The sequence below is a fragment of the Grus americana genome, chromosome 1 (genome assembly GCF_028858705.1).
Source record: "Grus americana isolate bGruAme1 chromosome 1, bGruAme1.mat, whole genome shotgun sequence".
NCBI classification, from domain to species: domain Eukaryota; kingdom Metazoa; phylum Chordata; class Aves; order Gruiformes; family Gruidae; genus Grus; species Grus americana.
The window spans coordinates 86200771-86222435 of NC_072852.1; the positions used below are offsets into that span (position 1 = coordinate 86200771).

At 45.5% G+C, this 21665-nt stretch overlaps 1 protein-coding gene across 11 annotated transcripts in view; it reads left to right on the forward strand.

Moving 5' to 3' along the window:
* The window catches only part of LOC129197620 (ephrin type-B receptor 5), an 81508-nt gene that overhangs the window by 28835 nt on the left and 31008 nt on the right, over window positions 1-21665 (forward strand). For 10 of the 11 annotated variants that reach the window (XM_054806296.1, XM_054806274.1, XM_054806245.1 and 7 more), the window contains 2 exons: window positions 1600-1664; window positions 6142-6838. In XM_054806296.1, the coding sequence (XP_054662271.1) occupies window positions 1600-1664; window positions 6142-6838 (762 nt within the window). The remainder of the gene's footprint in view (window positions 1-1599; window positions 1665-6141; window positions 6839-21665) is intronic. The other variant, XM_054806315.1, reaches the window with a different exon arrangement.

Sequence of the window (21665 nt, forward strand, 5' to 3'; positions counted from 1 at the left end):
TGAGCTGAGCTGTCCTTGAGGTGCTCAGCATTTCCTGAGGTCCGCTAGGTAATTTTAGTGGGGTTGTGCTTTAGCTGTTACCAGTAGGTCTTTCCAGTTCTGGCAAGCCAGCCCAGATATTTTTGCACTGCTTTTGAAGCAAGGAACTGCATTGGCTCCTCAGGACGGTCTAAGAAATACATGATTTGTAGGAATATAGGGAACACCAGTTTGGGGACATCGATGAAGCCTGAGGTCTGGATAAACTTGCTCACTTGATCATGACTGCTTTAGGATGAGTCTAGTCTTTCCTCTCTGCTGATTAATATGGAGTGAATCACCAGGAACACTGATAGGGATAGTGAAGTCAGCAATCCATAATTTGGAAATAGAAACTATTGAGGATCTCTCCTGCATAAAACATGGGTCAATCATATCATTAAACCTTTGCAAGGGGAATGATGAATCCTGTTTGTAAATAAGCTGGATGTTACTGTTGGGTTCTGGTTTTTTTTTCTGTTTTTGTTTTTTAAACAAAGCAACAAGATAGAATAATGAAAATTAAAATAGGCAAACAAAAGAGACTGACTTTCCAGAATTAAAGAAAAAGCAGTCAATATGTACATTATGTATCCAACACATGTAAATACCTATTTGATGGAGTCTTTTTCTTCCCCTATGTCCTCACTATAAATGTACACAGAAAAGCACACATGCTTGCATATCAGTAACTTCCAGGGTGGTCTCAGACCTTGATGTCTTCACTTCTGGAGAGTACTATGTGTATAGCTTGCACTGCCACAAGCTCTTCTGTGTTTCTTTGTACCTGAACAGAGAATAACATCTCCAAGAGCAGTCAAGTCTAGTACCTGTCTCCAGTGGTAGATTCAATAATAAAGGAAATGCAAACTAGTGGGAATAAGCTAGGCCTGTGGAGTTCTGCATGTACCCTACTCCTGAGCAGTATAATGCAAGAGACTACTTAATACTGATTTGCTGATAAAACTAGGACTTGTACACAGACTTGCAACCTAGTGCCCAGCTCCAGAACAAAGTGAATCCATTACAGGATCAACTGGGTCATCATCCTAAACTCCCACAGAAATTTGGCTCCAGAGCTGGAAACGAAAGTGGCTTGGCCTTGTGTCCACATTTACACCTGCAAATAAAATGGGCAACCATGGTCCTGAGGAGACTGGCACACATTCATATAACTCATCTCTGTCCCACCCTTTCCAAAGAGAGAGTGGCCTCATCTGTACTGCTTATAAAGATAACTCTGGTCCATGCTGTCAGTGCGCTTACACTTTGCCTGGGAAAGTTTTCATCTGGCCAGAATATTGCCAAGCAACTTGCTAACCAGGAGTTAGCATGATTATGTGCCTAGTGCCTCTGCCCCTGTCTTGACCCTGCTTATTTCATTAGTATGGATGTAGCCTGTCATATTTAATCTTAAAACATGAATGTATATTCTGGGTGCGTGGAAGCCCTCTACAAGACACGTTTTTGGAGGGGGTGTCGATCAGAGACAGTCCTGTGACGGACAGGAAAGATTTTAGCCTGACTTGGAAAAGCACAAAATACTCTTCTTTTTATTTAATTTTTTTAAAATATAAACAGAAATACTTCTGGATACAACTGGAGAGACCTCAGAGATTGGCTGGACCACACACCCTTCTGATGGGGTAAGTATTTCCCTTGTTCTCTTCTTCACTGCACCTCTGCTGGGAAGGCGTGCATGCAGCTGATGAAGAAAGGGAAACTGGAACCAATGAGACTTGTTTTATGTATTTTGTACATATATACAATTTGAACATGGTATGTTGTGCAAAGCCAGATTGTTAAGAGAGGAGGATACTGGGTGGGATACTATTGCCACCTCCTTACAATCTTCCTTCCACCCTCCTTCAGAAATACTCATGAGGTGTCCAGCCATCCCTCCGCATAGCATAGACTAGACTAGACTAGACTAGACTTTCAGTTGGAAGGGACTACAACAATCATCTAGTCCAACTGCCTGATCACTTCAGGGCTGACCAAAAGTTAAAGCATGTTAGTAAGGGCATTGTCCAAATGCCTCTTCAACACTGACAGACTTGGGTCATTGACTACCTCTCTAGGAACACTGTTCCAGGGTCTGACCACCCTCTCGATAAAGAAATGCTTCCTAATGTCCAGTCTAAACCTCCCCTGGCGCAGCTTTGCCCACACGTCCTATCACTGGATCCCAGAGAGAAGAGATCAGCACCTCCCTCTCCATGTCCCCTCCTCATGAAGCTGTAGAGGGCAATGAGGTCGCTGCTCAGACTCCTTCTCTCCAAACTAGACAAACCCAGTGTCCTTGGCTGCTCCTCACATGCAATGCCTTCTAGCCCTTGCACCATCTTTGTTGCCCTCCTCTGGATGCATTTGTGTACCTTCACATCCTTCTTAAATTGTGGGGCCCGGAACTGCACACAGTACTCAAGGTGAGGCTGTACCAACACTGAATACAGCGGGATAATGGCCTCTTTTGACTGGCTGGTTATGCTGTGTTTGATGCACCCCAGGATGGGGTTTGTCCTCTTGGCTGCCATGGCACACTGCTGGCTCATATTGAGCTGCTGTCAGCCAGCACCCCCCGATCCCTTTCTGCAGGGCTGCTCTCCAGGCACTACTCTCCCAGTTTATACTTGTGTCCGGCATTCCTCCGTCCAAGGTACAGAATCCAGCATTTGTTCTTGTTAAATTTCATCCCATTAATCATAGCCCAATGCTCCAATCTATCTAGATCCCTCTGCAAGGCCTCTTGTCCCTCCAGAATCAACAGCACCTCCCAGTTTGGTATCATCAGCAGACTTGCTAATGGTGCATTCAACTCCTGCATCCAGATAGTTCATAAATACATTGAACAGAACTGCCCCCAGAATCAAATGCTGAGGAACACGGCTGGTGACCGGTTGCCAGCCAGATGTAGCCTCATTCACTACAACCGTTTGAGCTCTGCCCTTCAGCCAGTTCTTCACCCAGCGCACCATTTACCTGCTCATGCCACAGTTGGACAACCTGTCCAGAAGGATGCTGTGAGGGACAGTATCAAAAGCCTCACTAAAATCCAGACAAACTACATCCACCTCCTTCCCTTCACCCACTGGGCAGGTGACCTTATCATAGAAGGATATCAGATTAGCTGGACAGGACTCTCCCTTTGTGAACTCACGGTAACTGTGCCTGATGATTGCATTGTTCTTTAAATGCCTTTCAGTAGTACCCAGTGTAATCTTCTCCGTAATATTTCCAGGAACTGAGGTTAGACTAACAGGTCTGTAGTTCCCTGGGTCTTCCCTCACGCCTTTTTTGTAGATTGGAATAATGTCGGCTAGCTTCCAGTCAGCAGGGACCTCCCCAGACTTGCAAGACCTTTGGTAGATGATCGAGGGGGGTCCCTGGTGTATCATCCACCAGGTCCTTCAGTACTCTGGGGTGAATCCCAGTCGGGCCCCACGGACTTTTGAACATTCAGCTGATATAGCTGGTCCCTTACGATTTCAGTGTCCACAAATGGAAAGTCACTTTTCCTGCATTCATGGTCCTCCAACTCAGGGGACCGGGCAGCCCCAGGTCTATCGGTATTATTAAAGACTGAGGCAAAAAAAGTATTGAATGCCTCTGCTTTTTCTTTATCCCTATTAGTTGGGGGACCATCTTGGACAAGTGTCAGTCCAATGTTTTGTTTAGACCTCCCCTTGCTATTAACATACTTTAAAAAGCCCTTCCTGTTATCTGCAACAACACTGGCCAGTGTCAGCTCTAAGTGAGATCTGGCCTTTCATGTCTTCTCCCTGCATATATGAACCACAGCTCTGTAATCTTCCAGCGGAGCCTGACCTCGCTTCCAGAGATCATACAACGTCTTTTTCCTCTTGAGCTCCACAAGGAGTTCCCTGTTCAGCCAAGCTGGTCTTCTGCCCCCACTTGGTTGACATGCTGGAATTGCCTGCTCCTGTGCTTCTGAAAGGTGGTTCTTGAAGACTGACCAGCACTCATGGACTCCTAAGCCCTGAAAAGCAGATTCCCAGGGGACACTGCTAAGTAGCTCCCTGAACAGCTTATAGTTTTCTCTTTTGAAATCCAGGGGAGCAACTCTGCTGTCCTTTTTCTCATTACACTGAAAACTTTAAACTCAACCATTTTGTGATCACTGTGGCCAAGACAGCCACCTACCATCACATCTCCCACAAGTCCTTCTCTATTCACAAACAGCAAGTCTAGGAGGGCATCTTTCCTAGTTGGCTCACTGAGTACTTGTGACAAGAAGTTTTCTTCCCTAAACTTCAGGAATTTTCCAGCCTTAAATAGCAGTATGGTATTCCCAGTTGATGTCTGGGAAGTTGAAATCTCCCATAAGGACAATGACTACTGACCCAGATATTTCTCCTAATTGCCTGTAGAATAAGTGCTAACATCCTGGCTGGGTGATCAGTAGTACACACCCACTACAACATCTTTGTTGTTTTCCATCCCCCTAATCCTCACCCAGAGGTTGTCAGCCCCATCATAACTAACTGTAAGGGCTGTATAATCAAACCTCTCCCTTAAATACAGTGCAACTCCTCTACCTCACCTGCCCTGCCTGTCCCTCCTGAGCAGCCTGTAGCCCTCCATCCCGGCACTCCAATTGTGGGACTCATTCCACCAAGTCTCACTAATACCAATGATACAGATCTGGGAACTGACCGATGCTCCGAGTTCATCCTGTTTATCTCTCATACTGTGTGCATTGGTGTACAAGCATTTCAGATGTGCTCCTGAGCCCACCATGCTCCCAGGAGCAGCATAAATTTTCCCACTAGCATTGCCACCCTTAGGTGATGCCATGCCAACATTTGGCTTACCTTCAGCTCTCCTGTTGGCATCCCCTTCCCCCATTCTAGATTAATGTCCTCTCAGTCAGTCCCACCAGCTTACAAGCAAAGACGCATTTCCCCCATCAGGACAGGTGGATCTCATCAGGCCCCAGCATACCTTATGCCTCAAAGACTCTCCCATGGTTGTAAAACTAAAAGTTTTGGCGGATGTACCAGTCCTGAAGACACGTATTGATATCTTGGGATCGCCTGTTCTTCCAAAGTCTCTCCCTATTACTGGGAGGATTGAGGAGAACATTACCTGTGCTCCTGAATTTTTTCGCGTTCTTCCCAGGGCCCTGAAATCTCTTTAGATTAACTTTAGGCTTTTTGTTACAACATCATTAGCACCCACATGAAAGAGCAGGAGTGAATAATAGTCTGAAGGCTGTACTAAGCTCATCTGTCATCTGTTGACATCCCTAATCTGGGCCCCAGGGAGGCAGCAAACTTCCCTGAAAAGAGGGTCTGGTCTGAAAATGAGTGCTTCCATTTCATACAGGAGGGAATCATCAATGATCATAACTTGCCATTGTTTCTTGGCACTTGTCTTAATGCAGGTCTTGTTGCAAGGAGTTGGTCAATCTGACCTTGCGAGAGTGCTTGCACAGATTCCTTCTCTTTTATCTCATGCGCTTCGTCTGTCATACTCAGGGCCTCTTACCTATTCTGTAAAGCTAGTTGAGAGGGTAAGGAGGAGTTTCTTTTACAGCTCCGTGCAGTAACCTGCTTCCACCCCTCCCTATCTCTCCCTTGTGCCTTCCTTCTGGCACAAACCAGATCCTGGACCTGCCCCCGTGGTGGCCACGCTGAGTTTTCTTGTGTGCATCAGAGATGGCAGAGCACAGCTCCAACTGTGATAAAGTTGGGTAGAAGGGACTTCTGCTTTAATGTTTTCTTCAAAGAACAGTGTCTTGTTTCTCTGTCTCGTTTGTGTTGTGAGTCTTGTCTCTGGATATAAGATATGGGGAAATAGGAGGGAAGAAAGTGTGACTGATTTTAAGAGTCTTAATGCCACGTGACAGGTTTGCATGAATTATGTTTTCTGTCACAACAGTTCTTACTTGCAGGCTTTAACAGGTCTTCTTTACAGGGTCATACATGTCTGCCTAGAGTGCTGCACATGTCATCAGCAGGTTCAAGTCTTGTCATAGACATGGCAAGGAGAAGGGAGGGGAAGAAGAAGGCCTGTCCTGTATTTTTGGTGCAGTTGAACATGGAATCCATATTTTTTTACTATTTCTTCTTCCTTTTGTCTCCCATATATCTGTTATAGTGGGATGAGGTAAGTGTCCTGGATGACAAGAAGCGCCTGATCCGAACCTTTCAAGTCTGTAACGTGGCTGAACCAGGTCAGAATAACTGGTTGCGTACTCACTTCATAGAGCGACGCGGAGCCCACCGAGTCCATGTCCGCCTCCATTTTTCAGTGAGAGACTGTGCCAGCATGCACACTGTGGCCTCTTCTTGCAAGGAGACTTTCACACTCTACTACCACCAGTCGGAGGCTGACATAGCCTCTCAGGAACTGCCAGAGTGGCGTGAGGGCCCCTGGACCAAAGTGGATACTATTGCAGCTGATGAAAGCTTTTCCCAGGTGGACAGTACTGGAAAGGTGGTGAAGATGAATGTCAAAGTACGTAGCTTTGGGCCACTCACCAAGCATGGCTTCTACCTGGCCTTCCAGGATTCAGGAGCCTGCATGTCCCTGGTGGCAGTCCAAGTCTTTTTCTACAAGTGCCCAGCTGTGGTGAAAGGATTTGCCTCCTTCCCTGAAACTTTTGCTGGAGGGGAGAGGACCTCACTGGTGGAGTCACCTGGGACATGTGTACCAAATGCTGAAGAGACAAGCACGACTGGGTCTTCAGGTGTTCGGTTGCACTGCAATGGAGAAGGGGAGTGGATGGTGGCCATTGGACGATGCACCTGCAAGGCTGGCTACCAGCCTGTTGATGATGAACGAGCCTGCCAAGGTGAGAGACCTTTTTCCCCACCCCTTAGGCAGCCACTTCTTTGTTGGTTCTCTGTATTAGTAGTATTTGGCATTTGCCAAAAGTTCACAGAGCTAGGAGATTAAATGATTTCTCACAGAGAATGCTGAGTAGCAGCCTCTTCTGACACTTCTAGCACCTCAGACTGGAGTTGGTGCTAAGAACATGATTGGAAACTCAACTCACCAATTGCAAATGCAATGGATAGTTAATGGTTGTCAATGTTACCTTAAATTCCTGTTTCATGAAATGATTGGGTAATGCAGAATAACTTTATTAAAATACAGTTCATTGTACTGGAGACTTATAAAGCAATTAAAATTGGTAAGTGTTTTTTATTTTTTTAAGCTTCAAGAATGATTAAAATGTGTGTGTGCCTTTTTATCCTGCTCATCCTGAAAGAAATGTAACTGCATTCGTAGTGTGCTGCTCCTTAGACAGAAAGCTTAGATGGACATAATGCAGCTCGATGTGGCACTAGCTTTGTTGTCTGCATCAGTAGCATGACTTGTTCACAGTCCAGGTCAATAATTTAGTATCGGATAGTAGTATGAAGCACTGAAAAACATGGAAATTAGGCTTGGTGAATAAAAATAGGAATTTTTTTTAAAAATCTGTCTTCCCTTTTTTGTAGCATTCAAGGAAAGCTGATACTCCCTTGCAGCCCCATTATCACAGAAGTTGGAGATAGATAAAAATGGTAAATATTTTAAGGAATAACTGAAATAACAGTCTATCAAACTACAAAACACTGTTCCCATCATTTACTTCCTGAGATTCCATGAGTAGCTTAGAACAGCCAAAGACAACCAAATAATGAACCTTAATGTTAGAAGGTACTTTCTCTCCTTATGTTTCTCATAAATTCCTCCGGCTTGATCACCATTCCTGATCTCCTGCTAACAATATGTTGCTGTCTTGTCTGAATGGAGCTACGTTCAGCTAGTGTAGTTTGTCCCCTTGCTTGGTGTTTCTCTGCGTAGAGTCCTTTCCAGGACTTCTCTTCTGTATGTTCTCCTTTCTCCTAAGGACAGAAGTAGACTGTGATACAGACTTGCTACAGTGTTCTATATGAAATACAGAACAAAATCAATATAGCCCAAGGGCAGATTTATACTGATGCTAGTGCAGAGAGCTCTTAATAAGACTGAAGAATGAACCAAGGATAGGAAGGAGAAGCAAGTTTCCTTGTTATACTTTAGTAGAAGAGTATGTGGGCATTGTCTTCCCCCCTCACCATATGGAAGCCTGTGGAGTCCTTCCTGGACCAGCTGTTACTTCTTTATTTAGAACAAAGAATCTGACAAGAAGCATTCTGATCTGATAGATAGAAAGGCCTTTTTTTTCCTTGCCCCCTGCTATGAATTAAGATACTTACTTTCATTAGTTTCATAAGACTGCCTGCTGTTTCTTACTTTATGGCCAATTTCTCCAGCTAAAGAGAAGAGTGAAACAACATCCTGTAGTAAGCCCTCTAGGTGATGTGGGATGTGGTGTGTGTGGGATTCACTTTTCACTTTATCCAAGTAGACTTTTTCTCATGTTGAACAGTCAGAAAGGAGAGTGGCAGTTTACAGAGGAAAAAGGAAGGTTGAGACCTTAGCTCCTTTTCTTTGTGTGGATGTATACACACAGGTTGTCTTGCCTTGTTAGGTTTCCTGCAACTCTTAAGTGTTTTTACACATAGAAGGCCAGAAACAGAAAGTTTCTGGGTGATTAGGCCATCCCAGGCTACTGGTTCCCAAAATTCTGGACTGATTGCATGTCCTCCAAAGTCTTCTGTCAGATCAACAGATTCATTACTGAAAACAGTTGTTCCTGGATTCCATCTCCACAAACCCTTTTACAACATAATGTGTTTCCTGGGATTCACAGCCCACTGCTTATCATTGCCTTTTAGCTAAAAGTCACATGGGATTTAAGTTACCAGATGCTTTTGAAAATAGTACTTAGAATTCATGGCTGAGACATTTTTTTAAATATTTCAAAAATGACAATGTGGAGAAAAAAGTGAAGAGAAATGACTGCTTGATAAAGTGCTAAGCTGACTTGCAAATGAAGAAGTCAGGTGAGCTTTTAGCTTGAAATATTACTGAAATAGAACTATTAATTTAATAATACAGAGTTTATCTCTTTTTTTTCTTTCAAGTCCAAATACAAATTAATTCCAAGTCAGTTTTGCCAGTCAAGTTCCATGTCTGTTTTTCTACTCAGTCCCTTACCGGTATTCAATATGATGTTTGTCCCATATCACTGAAAATATGCCATTACTGTATCAGTATACCTCTACATCTACAATTACTCTCCAGCTACCCACCTGCTGTTTCTGTAGCTCAGAGGAGTGACTTTTCTCCCTTTATCCAGCTTTGATGTCTGAGGGAAAAAAGATCACAGGACTGTCAGAGAAAAACATAGATGGAACCATATTTAGAAAGGGATAGAGTGGAGGGAACTATTTCAATCATGAGATTGGGGGCAGGTCTTTGCATCCTTGTTGAAGTCCCCTTGTGGGACTTGGACTGCTGATCCCCTTGTTGGGTATCATAGATTGGGTATCATCACTGGGTTTACACGGCAAGGTTCTGGTAGTGGTGGGGGCTGACAGGGTGGCCTCTGTGGCAAGAGGGCAGGGGCTGTCCCATGCCAGAGATAGCTTTTTCCAGACAGCTCTGCAACGGACCCACCACAGGACAGAGCTGAGCCCATTAGCCACGTGTGTGGTACCTCTGTACAAACATAAGGGGGGGTAGAAAACACTAGCCAGAGAGAGGAGGAGGGAACAAAAAGAGTGAGAAACAGCAGAGGGAACACCAAGGTCAGAGGAGGAGGGGAGGTACACCAGGCACTTGAGCAGATGTTCTCTGCAGCTTGTGGAAGAGCCCACGCTGGAGCAGATATCCACACTGCAGCCAGTGGAGGATCCCATGCTGGACCAGATGGATATTTCCTGAAGGAACTGTGGCTTGTGGAGAGCCCACACTGGGGCAGGGGAAGAGTGTGAGAGGGAAGGAGTGACAGAGAGAAACTGCACACCCCATATCCTACCCTGTGAGGCTTGGCTGGAGTAGAGGAGTTTGGAGTGAAAAGAGTTATGTTGAGCTTGGGAGAGGGGGGAGGAAAAGTGTTGGTTTAATGTTTGTTTTTGTTTTCTCATTACTCAAATCTATTTTAATCAGCAATAAATTAAATTACTTTTCCCCAAGCCAAGTCTGTTTTGCCTGTGATAGTAATTGGTAAACAATCTCCCTGTCTTTATCTCTACCCATGAGCTTTCTCATCCTATTTTCTCCCTTTGTCTTGCTGAGGAGGGGGAGTGCAAGAGTGCCTGGGTGGCCATTTGGCTGTTTGCCAAGGTTAACCCACCACATGGCTTCTCCTCTCTTCTTTCCCTGGATGTTTCTGAGAGTATTGAGGAAGCAAAAGGTCTGCCTGTCTTCTGTAGGATGTAAGGGTGTACAAAGTCAGATGGAGAAGAGGATTCCATAAAATTGCCTGTGTCCTGTGGCCATATGATTCCTTCTGATTGCAGAAGGAATCACGTCTGTATTACTGATAGCTACAGGAGCTAGTAACTGTACACAGCTGTTTGAGGGCTCATTTGGGAAGAATATTGCATGATTACTTTTGTGGTATTAAAAGATGCCCTTCCTCACCAGCCTGGATAAACTTTTTTTCAGTGTGTGAGGCTAAGTAAATGTTAAAATTTGTGTTCAATACTATTAGCAAAAAAAAAAAAAACAACAAAAAACCCAAAAACCAACCCCATGATAAGCTCTTCTCAAATTTTAATAACTTAAAAGATGCTTTCTTTAAAAGTGTAGAATAATTTACATTGCAGGGACCTGTGGAAGTCATCTGCTCCAACCCCATGCTCAAACCAGGACCAAATTGGGTTAGGTCACTCAAGGCCTATTCTAGTCTAGTTTTCATTATTCCTAAAGATGAAGATTCCACCATGTCCCTGAACAACTGTTCCATGTTTGACAATAGCCATGGTGAAATTTCTTTTTCCTATATAGAAGGAGATTGTAATAAGATGTAATAAGAGAGTAATACAGCTTATGTCTGTTGTCTCATGTTCTACCATCTTGTGCCGACACCTTCTTCATATCCTCCCATTAGGTGGCTGATGCCAGCCGTAAGTTCCCCTCCACCTCAGCTTTCTCTTCTTTAAAATGAACAAACCCAGTGTCATAGCCTTTCCTGACTAAGAGCTTTAACTTCCGAGGTAAACTCATGATTGATAATAATGTTTGGTGCCTTGTGCTAGATCACCTTTTTTTGGGGGTTGGTTTTTTTTTACGTATTGCTCCTTTCATCAGCTTCTCCAGCCTTATTCTGCTACATGCACATACATTTTGGTGCTTTTCAAGTAGTTTGCTGCTTTTCCTATATCCAAAGGTTGCTTTCTACTCATATTCAATCCTTCCCCTGCCCAAATCTTTCCTATCTTGTTTTGCCATTTTTTCTTCACACAGCCCATTCCCTGGCAGTCCTCCCAATATATAACTTGTGTGTATATATATATATAAGTAGAGTAATTGCTTCAACTCCACCTCTTTTACCTGAAAATCCTTTACTCAACTGATCTCCTATCGACAGTTCAGCAGGAAACTTCATTTGTTCTATCTCAGTTGATTTGATGCTGTCCTTTTCCATTTAAAGAAAACCAAACAAAACAAAAGCCACACTCTTCTCTCCTTATGTTTCTTTCATTTTCCACTGTCTCTTCCCCACCTAAACAGTTGTAGTAACTATGAAACTCTAGATTAACCTGGGGCCCTCTTGCTTCATCACACCTTGCTTCTAACTCTGGCTGATCCCACCTTATTCAGAACAAGATGCAAGATACACAGTCACTGTGGAATAGACTGCCCCAGTAGGAAATTACTTTCTATCACCATAAGCTAGTCATAGGCTTATTTCTTGGGGGGAGGGCAGGAGGACGAAGCAGTGTTTTATCTAAAAGTTACTTAGATTTTTCTTTTCTAGTGTGTGTTCTGCATGCTAATTATGCCATCTGTCTTGCATTATAAGAAAGTAATGTCTAAATCATATTTCTACGATATTATCAATTATTAAATCCTTTCTATCATCCTGCCCTCTGTAACTGCCAAACTCCATCCCTCTTTCCAGCTGATTCAGTTCAGGGCTTATTCTAGCAGTGCCTCCCATTATCTAGATAAAGCAAGTGGCGTGGCGCATACCAGTTATTTTCTCTTTTAAACTCCATGCTGATTCTGCTTTGCCTAGAGTCATTCTCATATGAGGCCCTCTGAAGCTCTGCATGTCCTGTTTTACCTAGGCCTCAAATTCAGCTGTGTTCATTCAACCCTCTGACTTTGATTCTGATGCCAGCTTTGACACTCTGTTACAATTTTCGATACTCTCACATCTAGTATTCATTCTTGCTACTCCACAGTACACCTGGGAGCAGAACTCCCATATAAGAAACACATCACTTGTCTTAGTCAAGAAGAGGGCAATTTTATGCTCTTCTAAATGTCTTCCTATGTCCCAGCTCAGTTCCAAGTCATATCTGGGTACAAAAAGTCAGTGCCACCTGTGTCACATTCCCTAAAAACACTGCTGGGGGTACATAAAGCTCTGTTGAAGTTTCTGACAGCCCTTCTTGGTCCCTCTCTCCTTGCTGTATTCCGTTTAGCTCTGGGAATATTTCCTCTCTGCCTTTATTGTCGAAGTGATCTCTTCAATACCTCTTTCTCTTGACTTCTTTGTTCTTTGTCTGTTTCCTCCCCATTTTCTTTTTCTTCACGCACACACACACAGGTTCCAGCACTTTTCTCTGCTGGTTTTTATATTTGTTATTGTTAGAAGTCTGTCAGAAACTGCTCCTCTAGCCTCATGAGTGGAACTTTTCTCCAGTGAGCAGTCAGTCAAATAAAGACAACACAGGGGCAAGTGTTGTAGGGAGGAGCTGAGGAAAATTGGGTCAGTGTCTCTGAGATAACCTGTGCCCAGCTGAACTCTTGTGGCATCCTGACACTGTGCCAAGGTATGAAAAATGACTGAGACAAGCTGAGGGAAAAGCGCTTGTGCACTCCAAACTCTGCCTTCTCCTTTCATAGTAACCTCGACTTGATGGGAAGTGGCGGCTTGCTCTGCCCCCTGAGGTGCTAGCTCTGCAACCCTCTGTCCTTGCATTGGATATTGTGAATCCATGAGAGCTAAATCTATGTTTTCTTGAAAAGTACTGGCGCTTGGGGGATGATTAAGTCTTACTATCCCCACGATGGCACCTGTGGCTTAACTGGCGTTGGTGTTTTGTGTGAGGTACATAGTGGAGGTGTTTCAGGAGAAGCTGCTCTTGTTCAGGCTTTCTCTAGGATGGTCCTGAAATGGTAATGTTCACTAAAGCAAAACATGCTAGTCCTAGCGATGGTGGGCTTGCTTCAACTTGGGTATTCATTATGACTGTGTATTGGGTCTGGCTGAGATGGAGTTAATTCTCCCCACAGCAGCCCTCATGGTGCTGTGCTGTGTATTGGTAGCTAGCAAACTGTTGATAACACACCAGTGTTTTGGCTACTACTGAGTAGTGCCAGCACACATCAAGGCTGTCTTTCCAACATTTCTTTTCCCCAGCAGCACGCTGGGGGTGGGCAAGATCTTGGGAGGGGACACAGCTAGGACAGCTGACCCAAACTGACCAAAGAGATATTCCATACCATATGACGTCTGCTCAGCAATAAGAAACTGAGAATAGGGGGAGGAACAGGGCGGGGGCATTCGTTGTTTTTTTTTACAATGTTTGTCTTCCGGAGTAAGGGGTACGCATACTGAAGCCCTACTTCCCAGGAAGTGGCCGGACATCGCCTGCTGATGGGAAGTAGAGAATAATCTTTTGCTTTTTGCTTTGCTTCCGCGCGCGGCTTTTTTGCTTTAGCTACATTAAACTGCCTTTATCTCGACCCACGAGTTTGGGGTTGTTTTTTTTCCATCCTCCTTTCTCCCCTCCCTGCCTTACTGAAGAGGGGAGTGATAGAGCGGCTCTGGTGGGCACCTGGCCCCCAGCCAGGCTCAACCCACCACAGTTTTTTTGGCGCCCAATGTGGGGCTCGAGAAAATCGAGATAAGGATAGTAATTGGAGGAGGTAACGGGCAAAACGTTGACTGAACTTAGCTTGAGAGCAAAATATTGGTGAAGGGATGAGAGGTGGATTCTGTGTGTATTGTCTATTCTTGTTTGGTGTCATGATAGTGTTGCTTTGATTCTGGTGGGGGGAATTCTTTTTTCTTTTTCCTCGTTGATGTGATCTCTGTGTGTGTAGCTTTTGTGTTGAATGTATATTTTAATGATAATTCTTAAATATGTGATTCACAGAGGCGAGGGGTGGAATGTGTTGGGTTTGCGTGGCAAGGTTTTGGTAGCGGGGGGGCTACAGGGGTGGCTTCTGTGAGAAGCTGCTAGAAGCTCCCCCCGTGTCTGATAGAGCCAATGCCAGCCGGCTCCAAGACGGGCCCGCCGTTGGCCAAGGCCAAGCCAATCAGCGCCTCTGTGATAACATATTTAAGAAGTAGAAAAACAGTTAGAGAGAGAGAGCTTTTGCAGCCGGAGAGAGGAGTGAGAAGATGTAAGAAACTCTGCAGACACCAAGGTCAGTGAAGATGGAGGGGGAGGAGGAGCTCCAGGCGCCGGAGCAGAGATCCCCCTGCAGCCCATGGTGAAGGCCATGGTGAAGCAGGCTGTCCCCCTGCAGCCAATGGAGGAAGGATGAGGGGGTGTAGAGATTCCACCTGCAGCCCGTGGAGGACCCCACGCCAGAGCAGGTGGAGGCACCTGAAGGAGGCTGCGGCCCGTGGGAAGCCCACGCTGGAGCAAGTTCCAGGCCGGACCGGTGGACCCGTGAAGAGGGGAGCCCACGCCAGGGCAGGTTTGCTGGCAGGACTTGTGACCCCGTGGGGGACCCCACGCTGGAGCAGTTTGCTCCTGAAGGTCTGCACCCCGTGAGAGGGACTCCATGCTGGAGCAGGGGAACGATGAGAGGAGTCCTCCCCCTGAGGATGAAGAAGCGGCAGAAACACCGTGAGATGAACTGACCGTAACCCCCACTCCCCGTCCCCCTGTGCCGCTGAGGGGGGGAAGGTTGAAGCCGGGAGTGAAGTTGAGCCCGGGAAGATGGGAGGGGTGGGGGGAGGTGTTTTAAGAGTTGATTTTATTTTCTCTTTCCTCTACTCTGTTTTGCCTAGTAATAAATTAGATGAATTCCCTCTCTAAGTTTGGTCTGTTTTGCTCGTGACGATAATTAGTGAGTGATCTCTCCCTGTCCTTATCTCGACCTGCAAGCATTTCGTTATGCCTTTTCTCCCCTGTTTAGTGAATGAGGGGAGTGAGAGAGTGGCTCTGGTGGGCACCTGGCCTCCAGCCAGGCTCAACCCACCACAGACTGTCTCCAGTGAGCACAGTAATCATCTGCAGAGATTGTAGGACCATAGCAAGTGGACATGAAGCCATGATCTGCAGTAAGAAGGGAATGTAATGTACATGAAAACTGAAAAATCTCATGGCATGAAAAAAGAGATCCTTCAGAAACAAATGAGAGATGGATTCGGTCTGTGTGTGGAAAATCAGCCCAAAGCTCACTGTAACTGCTGGAATAAAAGGAAGTGGCTTTTGCCTGTTTAGATTGCCAAGGGATTTTTTTTCTCTTTCCTCCCAACTTGACCTTTGATACACTATTTATAGGATGACTGGCCTGAGGCAATGCCAGGAAAAGCTCCATGTCATGGGAACAATTATTGTTGCTATCTGTGGGCTAAAGTCCTGCGTGCAGTGAGCTAGCATATCTTAGGCAATTTTGGAAAGGGATAAAGGTGCTCATGAATGTAAGCAGCTCCCTGACTGGATGCAGAGGCAGGGGTCAGGGTTTAGGTGGAAGCAGAAAGGTGTGGCCTCCCATGGAGGCCATTCTTTAGCTACATGGAGGTCAGTTAGTGTCTACTGTAGTCAGTCTGGCCTTATTGGCTAAAATTGCAAATGTATAATATAACAAATTTTAGGTCATAGTCTTTTTCTTTTAATTTTTCTTTTTTCTTTTTCCTTTTTTTCTTGCAACTATCTTTTCATTAGGAAGGTGGAGGAGAGATGTGAATCATGTTTAATCACTGCAAATCAGCTTTGCTTGTGGTATGCTGTATTTCAGTTTCCTGTTTTTCTTCTGGAAGTAAAAATACCCAGGGGCAGAATGGGAGTTTCAAAGCATGATCCTTTCTCTGTATCTGCCATCCGTGCTGGAAATGCCAGCGTGAGATTATAGGTTTATGTAGTCATTAATTTTTTTCACTAGACAATACAAAAATAATCACTGCAGAGAGATCTTTCCTCCCAAGTTGCTCTGGATTCCGCTTCCTAGTTCTTCAGCTGCCATTTCTGTCATGCGAATTGAACTGGGAGATGAGACTCTTAATTATTGCTTTTCTTTACACTTTTCCGTGTCTCCTTTAAACTCTTTCCTCAGGTTTCTCCCTCAGAGGGAACCTGCCAATCCTATTCTTGTTTCACTTCTGAACATCTAAAATCAGATATGCCCTCATGTCGAGAACTTTCCATTCGTTGTTCCCTGTCCACCCACAATCACGTATATGGTGAAAGATCTTGTAGTGGGGCAGCCAAGACCACAGGGATATATCCACACATTTTAATTTGCATATGTTTAAGGGAAATCACAGAACAGCTGAACTTGGAAACCATCTCTGGAGGATATCTCAAATGCCCCCTGCTCAAACAGGGTCACCTCGAGCAGGTTGCCCATAACCACATCCAGAAAACTTTTGCATATGTCCAGGGTTGGAGACTCCACAACCCCTCTGGGTAACCTGCTCTGGTGCTCGGTCACCCTTATGGTAAAAAGTGTTTCCTTGTGTTTAGGGGGAGCCTCCTGTGTTTAAGTTTGTGCCCATTGCATCTGGGCACCACTGAAAAGAGCCTGTCTCCGTCCTCTTTGCATCCTCCCTTTGAGTATTTGTGTACATTCATGAAATCTCGGGCAGCCTTCCCTTCTCCAGGCTGAACAGTCCCAGCAATCCCAGCCTCTCCTCACAGGAGAGGTGCTCCAGTCCCTTAATCATCTTTGTGGCTCTTTGCTGGATTTTCTCCAGTATGTCCATGTCTCTCTTGTACTGGGGAGCCCAACCTGGACACAGGACTCCGAGTGTGGCCCCACCAGAGATGAGTAGAGGGGAAGGATCACCTCCCTTGACCTGCTGGCAACACTCCTAATGCAGCCCAGGATACCATTGGCCTTCTTTGCAGCAAGGGCACATTGCTGGCTCCTGTTCAACTTGGTGTCCACCAGGACCCCCAGGATGCTTTCTGCAAAGCTGCTTTCCAGGTGGTTAGCTCCCAGCCTATACTGGTCCATGGGATTATTCCTCCCAAGGTGTAGAATTCTGCACTTCCTCTTGTTGAACTTCATGAGGATCCTGTCAGCCCATTTCTCCAGCCTGTCAAGGTCTGTCCAGATGGCAGCACAACCCGCTGGTATATCAGACACTCCTTCCAGTTTTGTATCATCAGCAAACTTGCTGAGGGTAGACTTTGCCCCATCATCCATGTCATTAGTGAAAATGTTGAACAGTATTGGACCTGATACTGACCCCTGAGGTATACCGCTGGGTGCTGGCCTCCATCTAGACTTCATTCCACTGGTCCTAGGTGCTGGCCTCCATCTAGAGTTCATACCACTGGTCACCACACTCTGAACTCAGTTGTTCAGGCAGTTTTTGATTAACCTCACTGTCCATCCTTCATGCAGTTGTCTGTGAGGATATTATGTGTGATAGTGCTTAAAGCCCATACTATGTTTTCCATGAGGACATTATGGGAGACAGTGTTGAAAGCCTTACTGAAGTCAAGGTAGTCAGTATCCACTGCTCTCATCTACCAAGCCAGTAATTTCATTCCCAGGGATTGAGGCAAGGCTGAGCTGCCTGCATTTCGCTGGGTCCTTGTGGTGGGTTGAGCCTGGCTGGGGGCCAGGTGCCCACCAGAGCCGCTCTCTCACTCCCCTCATTCACTAAACAGGGGAGAAAAGGCATAACGAAATGCTTGTAGGTCGAGATAAGGACAGGGAGAGATCACTCACTAATTATCGTCACGAGCAAAACAGACCAAACTTAGAGAGGGAATTCATCTAATTTATTACTAGGCAAAACAGAGTAGAGGAATGAGAAATAAAATCAACTCTTAAAACACTTCCCCCCACCCCTCCCATCTTCCCGGGCTCAACTTCACTCCCGGCTTCAACCTTCCCCTCCTCAGCGGCACAGGGGGACGGGGAATGAGGGTTATGGTCAGTTCATCTCATGGTGTTTCTGCCGCTTCTTCATCCTCAGGGGGAGGACTCCTCTCATCGTTCCCCTGCTCCAACATGGAGTCCCTCTCACGGGGTGCAGACCCTCAGGAGCAAACTGCTCCAGCGTGGGGTCCCCCACGGGGTCACAAGTCCTGCCAGCAAACCTGCCCTGGCATGGGTTCCCCTCTTCACGGGTCCACTGGTCCGGCCTGGAACTTGCTCCAGCGTGGGCTTCCCACAGGCCACAGCCTCCTTCAGGTGCCTCCACCTGCTCTGGCGTGGGGTCCTCCACGGGCTGCAGGTGGAATCTCTACACCCCCTCATCCTTCCTCCATTGGCTGCAGGGGGACAGCCTGCTTCACCATGGCCTTCACCACGGGCTGCAGGGGGATCTCTGCTGTGGTGCCTGGAGCTCCTCCTCCCCCTCCATCTGCACTGACCTTGGTGTCTGCAGAGTTTCTTACATCTTCTCACTCCTCTCTCCAGCTGCAAAAGCTCTCTCTCTCTAAGTGTTTTTCTTCTTCTTAAATATGTTATCACAGAGGCGCTGATTGGCTTGGCCTTGGCCAGTGGCGGGCCCGTCTTAGAGCCAGCTGGCATTGGCTCTGTCAGACACAGGGGGAGCTTCTAGCAGCTTCTCACAGAAGCCACCCCTGTAGCCCCCCCACTACCAAAACCTTGCCACGCAAACCCAACACAGTCCTCCTTCTTGCCCTTCTTAAAGACAGGAGTGACATTTGCTTTCCTCTAGTCCTCAGGCACCGCTCATAGTCACCACAAACATTCAAAGATTATCAAGAGTGGCCTCAAAATTACATCAGCCAGCTCCCTGTTGGGTGCATCCCATCAGAGCCCATGGAATTATGTAGTCCAGTTTGCCTAAATATTCTCTCACCTGATCTTCTATCAGGAAGAATTTCTTCCTTGCTCCAGACTTCTCCCCAGTCTCTTGCACTTGGAGTTCCTAAAGGCCGGTGTTGCTACTAAAGACTGCTGTGAAGAAGACATTCAGTACTTCAGCCTTTTCCATGTCCTGTGTTACGAGGTCCCCTGCACCGCCCATCAGTAGGCCCACATTTTCTCTAGTCTTCCTTTTTTGGGGCCACTCTTCCCTCCAGGGCCTTATCCCATGGGAATCCTCCAAGCAGGTACCAAAAGGGGTTGAATCTGCTCTCCTGAAGTCCAGTCTTGTGAGCTTGCTTTTTGCTCTGCTCACTCCTCTCAGGATCTTGAATTCCACCATCTCATGGTCACCACAGCCAAGGCTGCCTTCAGCCTTCACATCACCAGTGAGCCCTTCCTTGTTTGTGAGCGTGAGGTGCAGCAGGGCACCTGCCCACATTGCTCCTCCTCTATTGCTTGGTTCAGGAAGTAGTCACTGATGCTTTCCAGGAACTGATGCTGGCCAGGTGCCCACCAAATCCACTACCAAAAGCTTGCCACACAAACCCAATACACTTATGCCCTGCTGTGTTGCTCCTCCAGCAGTTATTAGGGTGGTTGAAGTCCCCTGTGAAGATCAGCTCTCAGCTCCATTTAGTTTTTCACATGTAAGCATCTATGGCCATCTGAGACACCCTGGTGTAGCCAAGACATCTACTCAGGGCTAGCAGATATGACATAGGAACAGTGGAAGACCCAGCACCTACTGGAATGCCATCTGGATGACAGAGAGAATGGATACCAGGGCCTCTGAAGTGTATAGGCAACTGAATTGTTCCTTGGGTCTTTGCTTTGGAGTGAGTCAAATTGCTCATTAGGTTCCACTGATTGATTGTATTCTCTGAGGATGGGATTCAGCTGCCTATCGTGTGTCTGCACAGAATATGGACTGAATGTCACATGCCAGAGATGTTCATGGTCTGCTGAGAATGGCACTTGGCTGTGCTCTGCCTAAGTGGGGATCACCATGTACTGTTACACTAGTCTGTTCTCTTGACTTTTCTTGCAGGAAGGCTTCTTAGATCCCTTCTCTCTGTGATGGGTTAACTTAACCTTTTAGAGTTGTTTGCATAGAAAACCAATTAGCCATCACCATCAGTGATTTTTTTTTGTACTTGAGTCATCTTGTAAAAATTATACATCTTAATGGAGACTTTAAGTCACTGTGTGTACCCCTCTTTTATCTGTTTCTTTGGGTCACTGAGGAGGAACATGATAGCCAAAATGGCAGAAATTCCACCTCTTCTCCCAAAAGGGAGGGAGCATGTGAGGACAGAGGAAATATTACTGAAATTTGTTTTGTTGGTGAAACAGCTGCAGTGGAATTTTATTTGACCAGTTTTCTCAGCTGTAATGGAGCTGCTTATGTGGCTGCTTCACACTCTACTTACTTATGTTAAATACAGGACAAGGGAGTATTGGACCTGGAGACACTGAGAAGGGGATATATATTTACATTAAGTCTGCTACTTTGCTCTCAATGGCAACTGTATCACAAAATCACTTCAGAAACAGGCCAGTTTCCTTCTTAAAAGTGGTTGGTCTTTTTTTTTTTTTCTTTCTGTCTGCTGCTTGTATTGGAAGTTTTTCTCAGAAGCCTGCTGCTTTAGTTGGTGTAAGCATTCTTCTTATTTAAACCTGTAATTTACTGTAAGGTCACCTGTTTTCATGCTGACATTGCTGTTCAGCAGAAATAAACAAATCTTCATTCACTGACTTTTACAGTTCTGGGATTACATTCAAGAATAGATGCTGCCTCAATGAATGAGAGAGAGAATAGATAGCAAGAAACCACCTAAGTGTGACAGCACAAAAAGCATAGCACACTGGGCAGTGCTAGGCAAGACAGCAGTAACCTGCCGTTGCATATAGTGCAGGCATATAATGGCAAGCATGGTGCATGGATGAAGAAACTGGATTTTGTGAGGCAAATATGAAAGAATAACTGTAAGTATTTGATCACTAGTATTTGTTACGAGTACCTTTTCCAAAGCGGTGTCTCTATAGTGTTGTACTGTATCAGCAGTATGAGTAGATAACATTGTTATCCATTAGCAGACACCATGTACCTATGCAAAGGTTTGTATTCTTGCTGCATTGGTTGGTTGGTTGGCTTTTATAAGCAGCTGTTGAATGCTTCTGGTCACTTGGAGTGACCGTCCACAGGATTAATGAAGTCTTGCATGGCCTTTTAAGAAGTAGACTTGCTCTGCCTTATATAAACTGGCTTTCTTTACTGAGGTGGTAGTGCTACTGGCATGTTCATTCCATTACATAAAACCTACAACATTGCACTTTTGCTTAATACTTTTGTCTAACTCATCAACAGTGTGCCATCCCTGCAGAGCTCATCCCTGCATCCCCAGGCTCAACAGCAAGTTACTGGTAGACTTCAAAGCACCATGTTAAAATAAATGTTTGCTTATTTTTAACACAACCATGTTTATTTTAAAATAAATTTTATTTACTAAATACCAGACAAATTCTTCTTCAGTCACAGGTTTGTCTAGCTTTCCATATGATTTGCAATTGGGCTAGAGATTAATCTACCT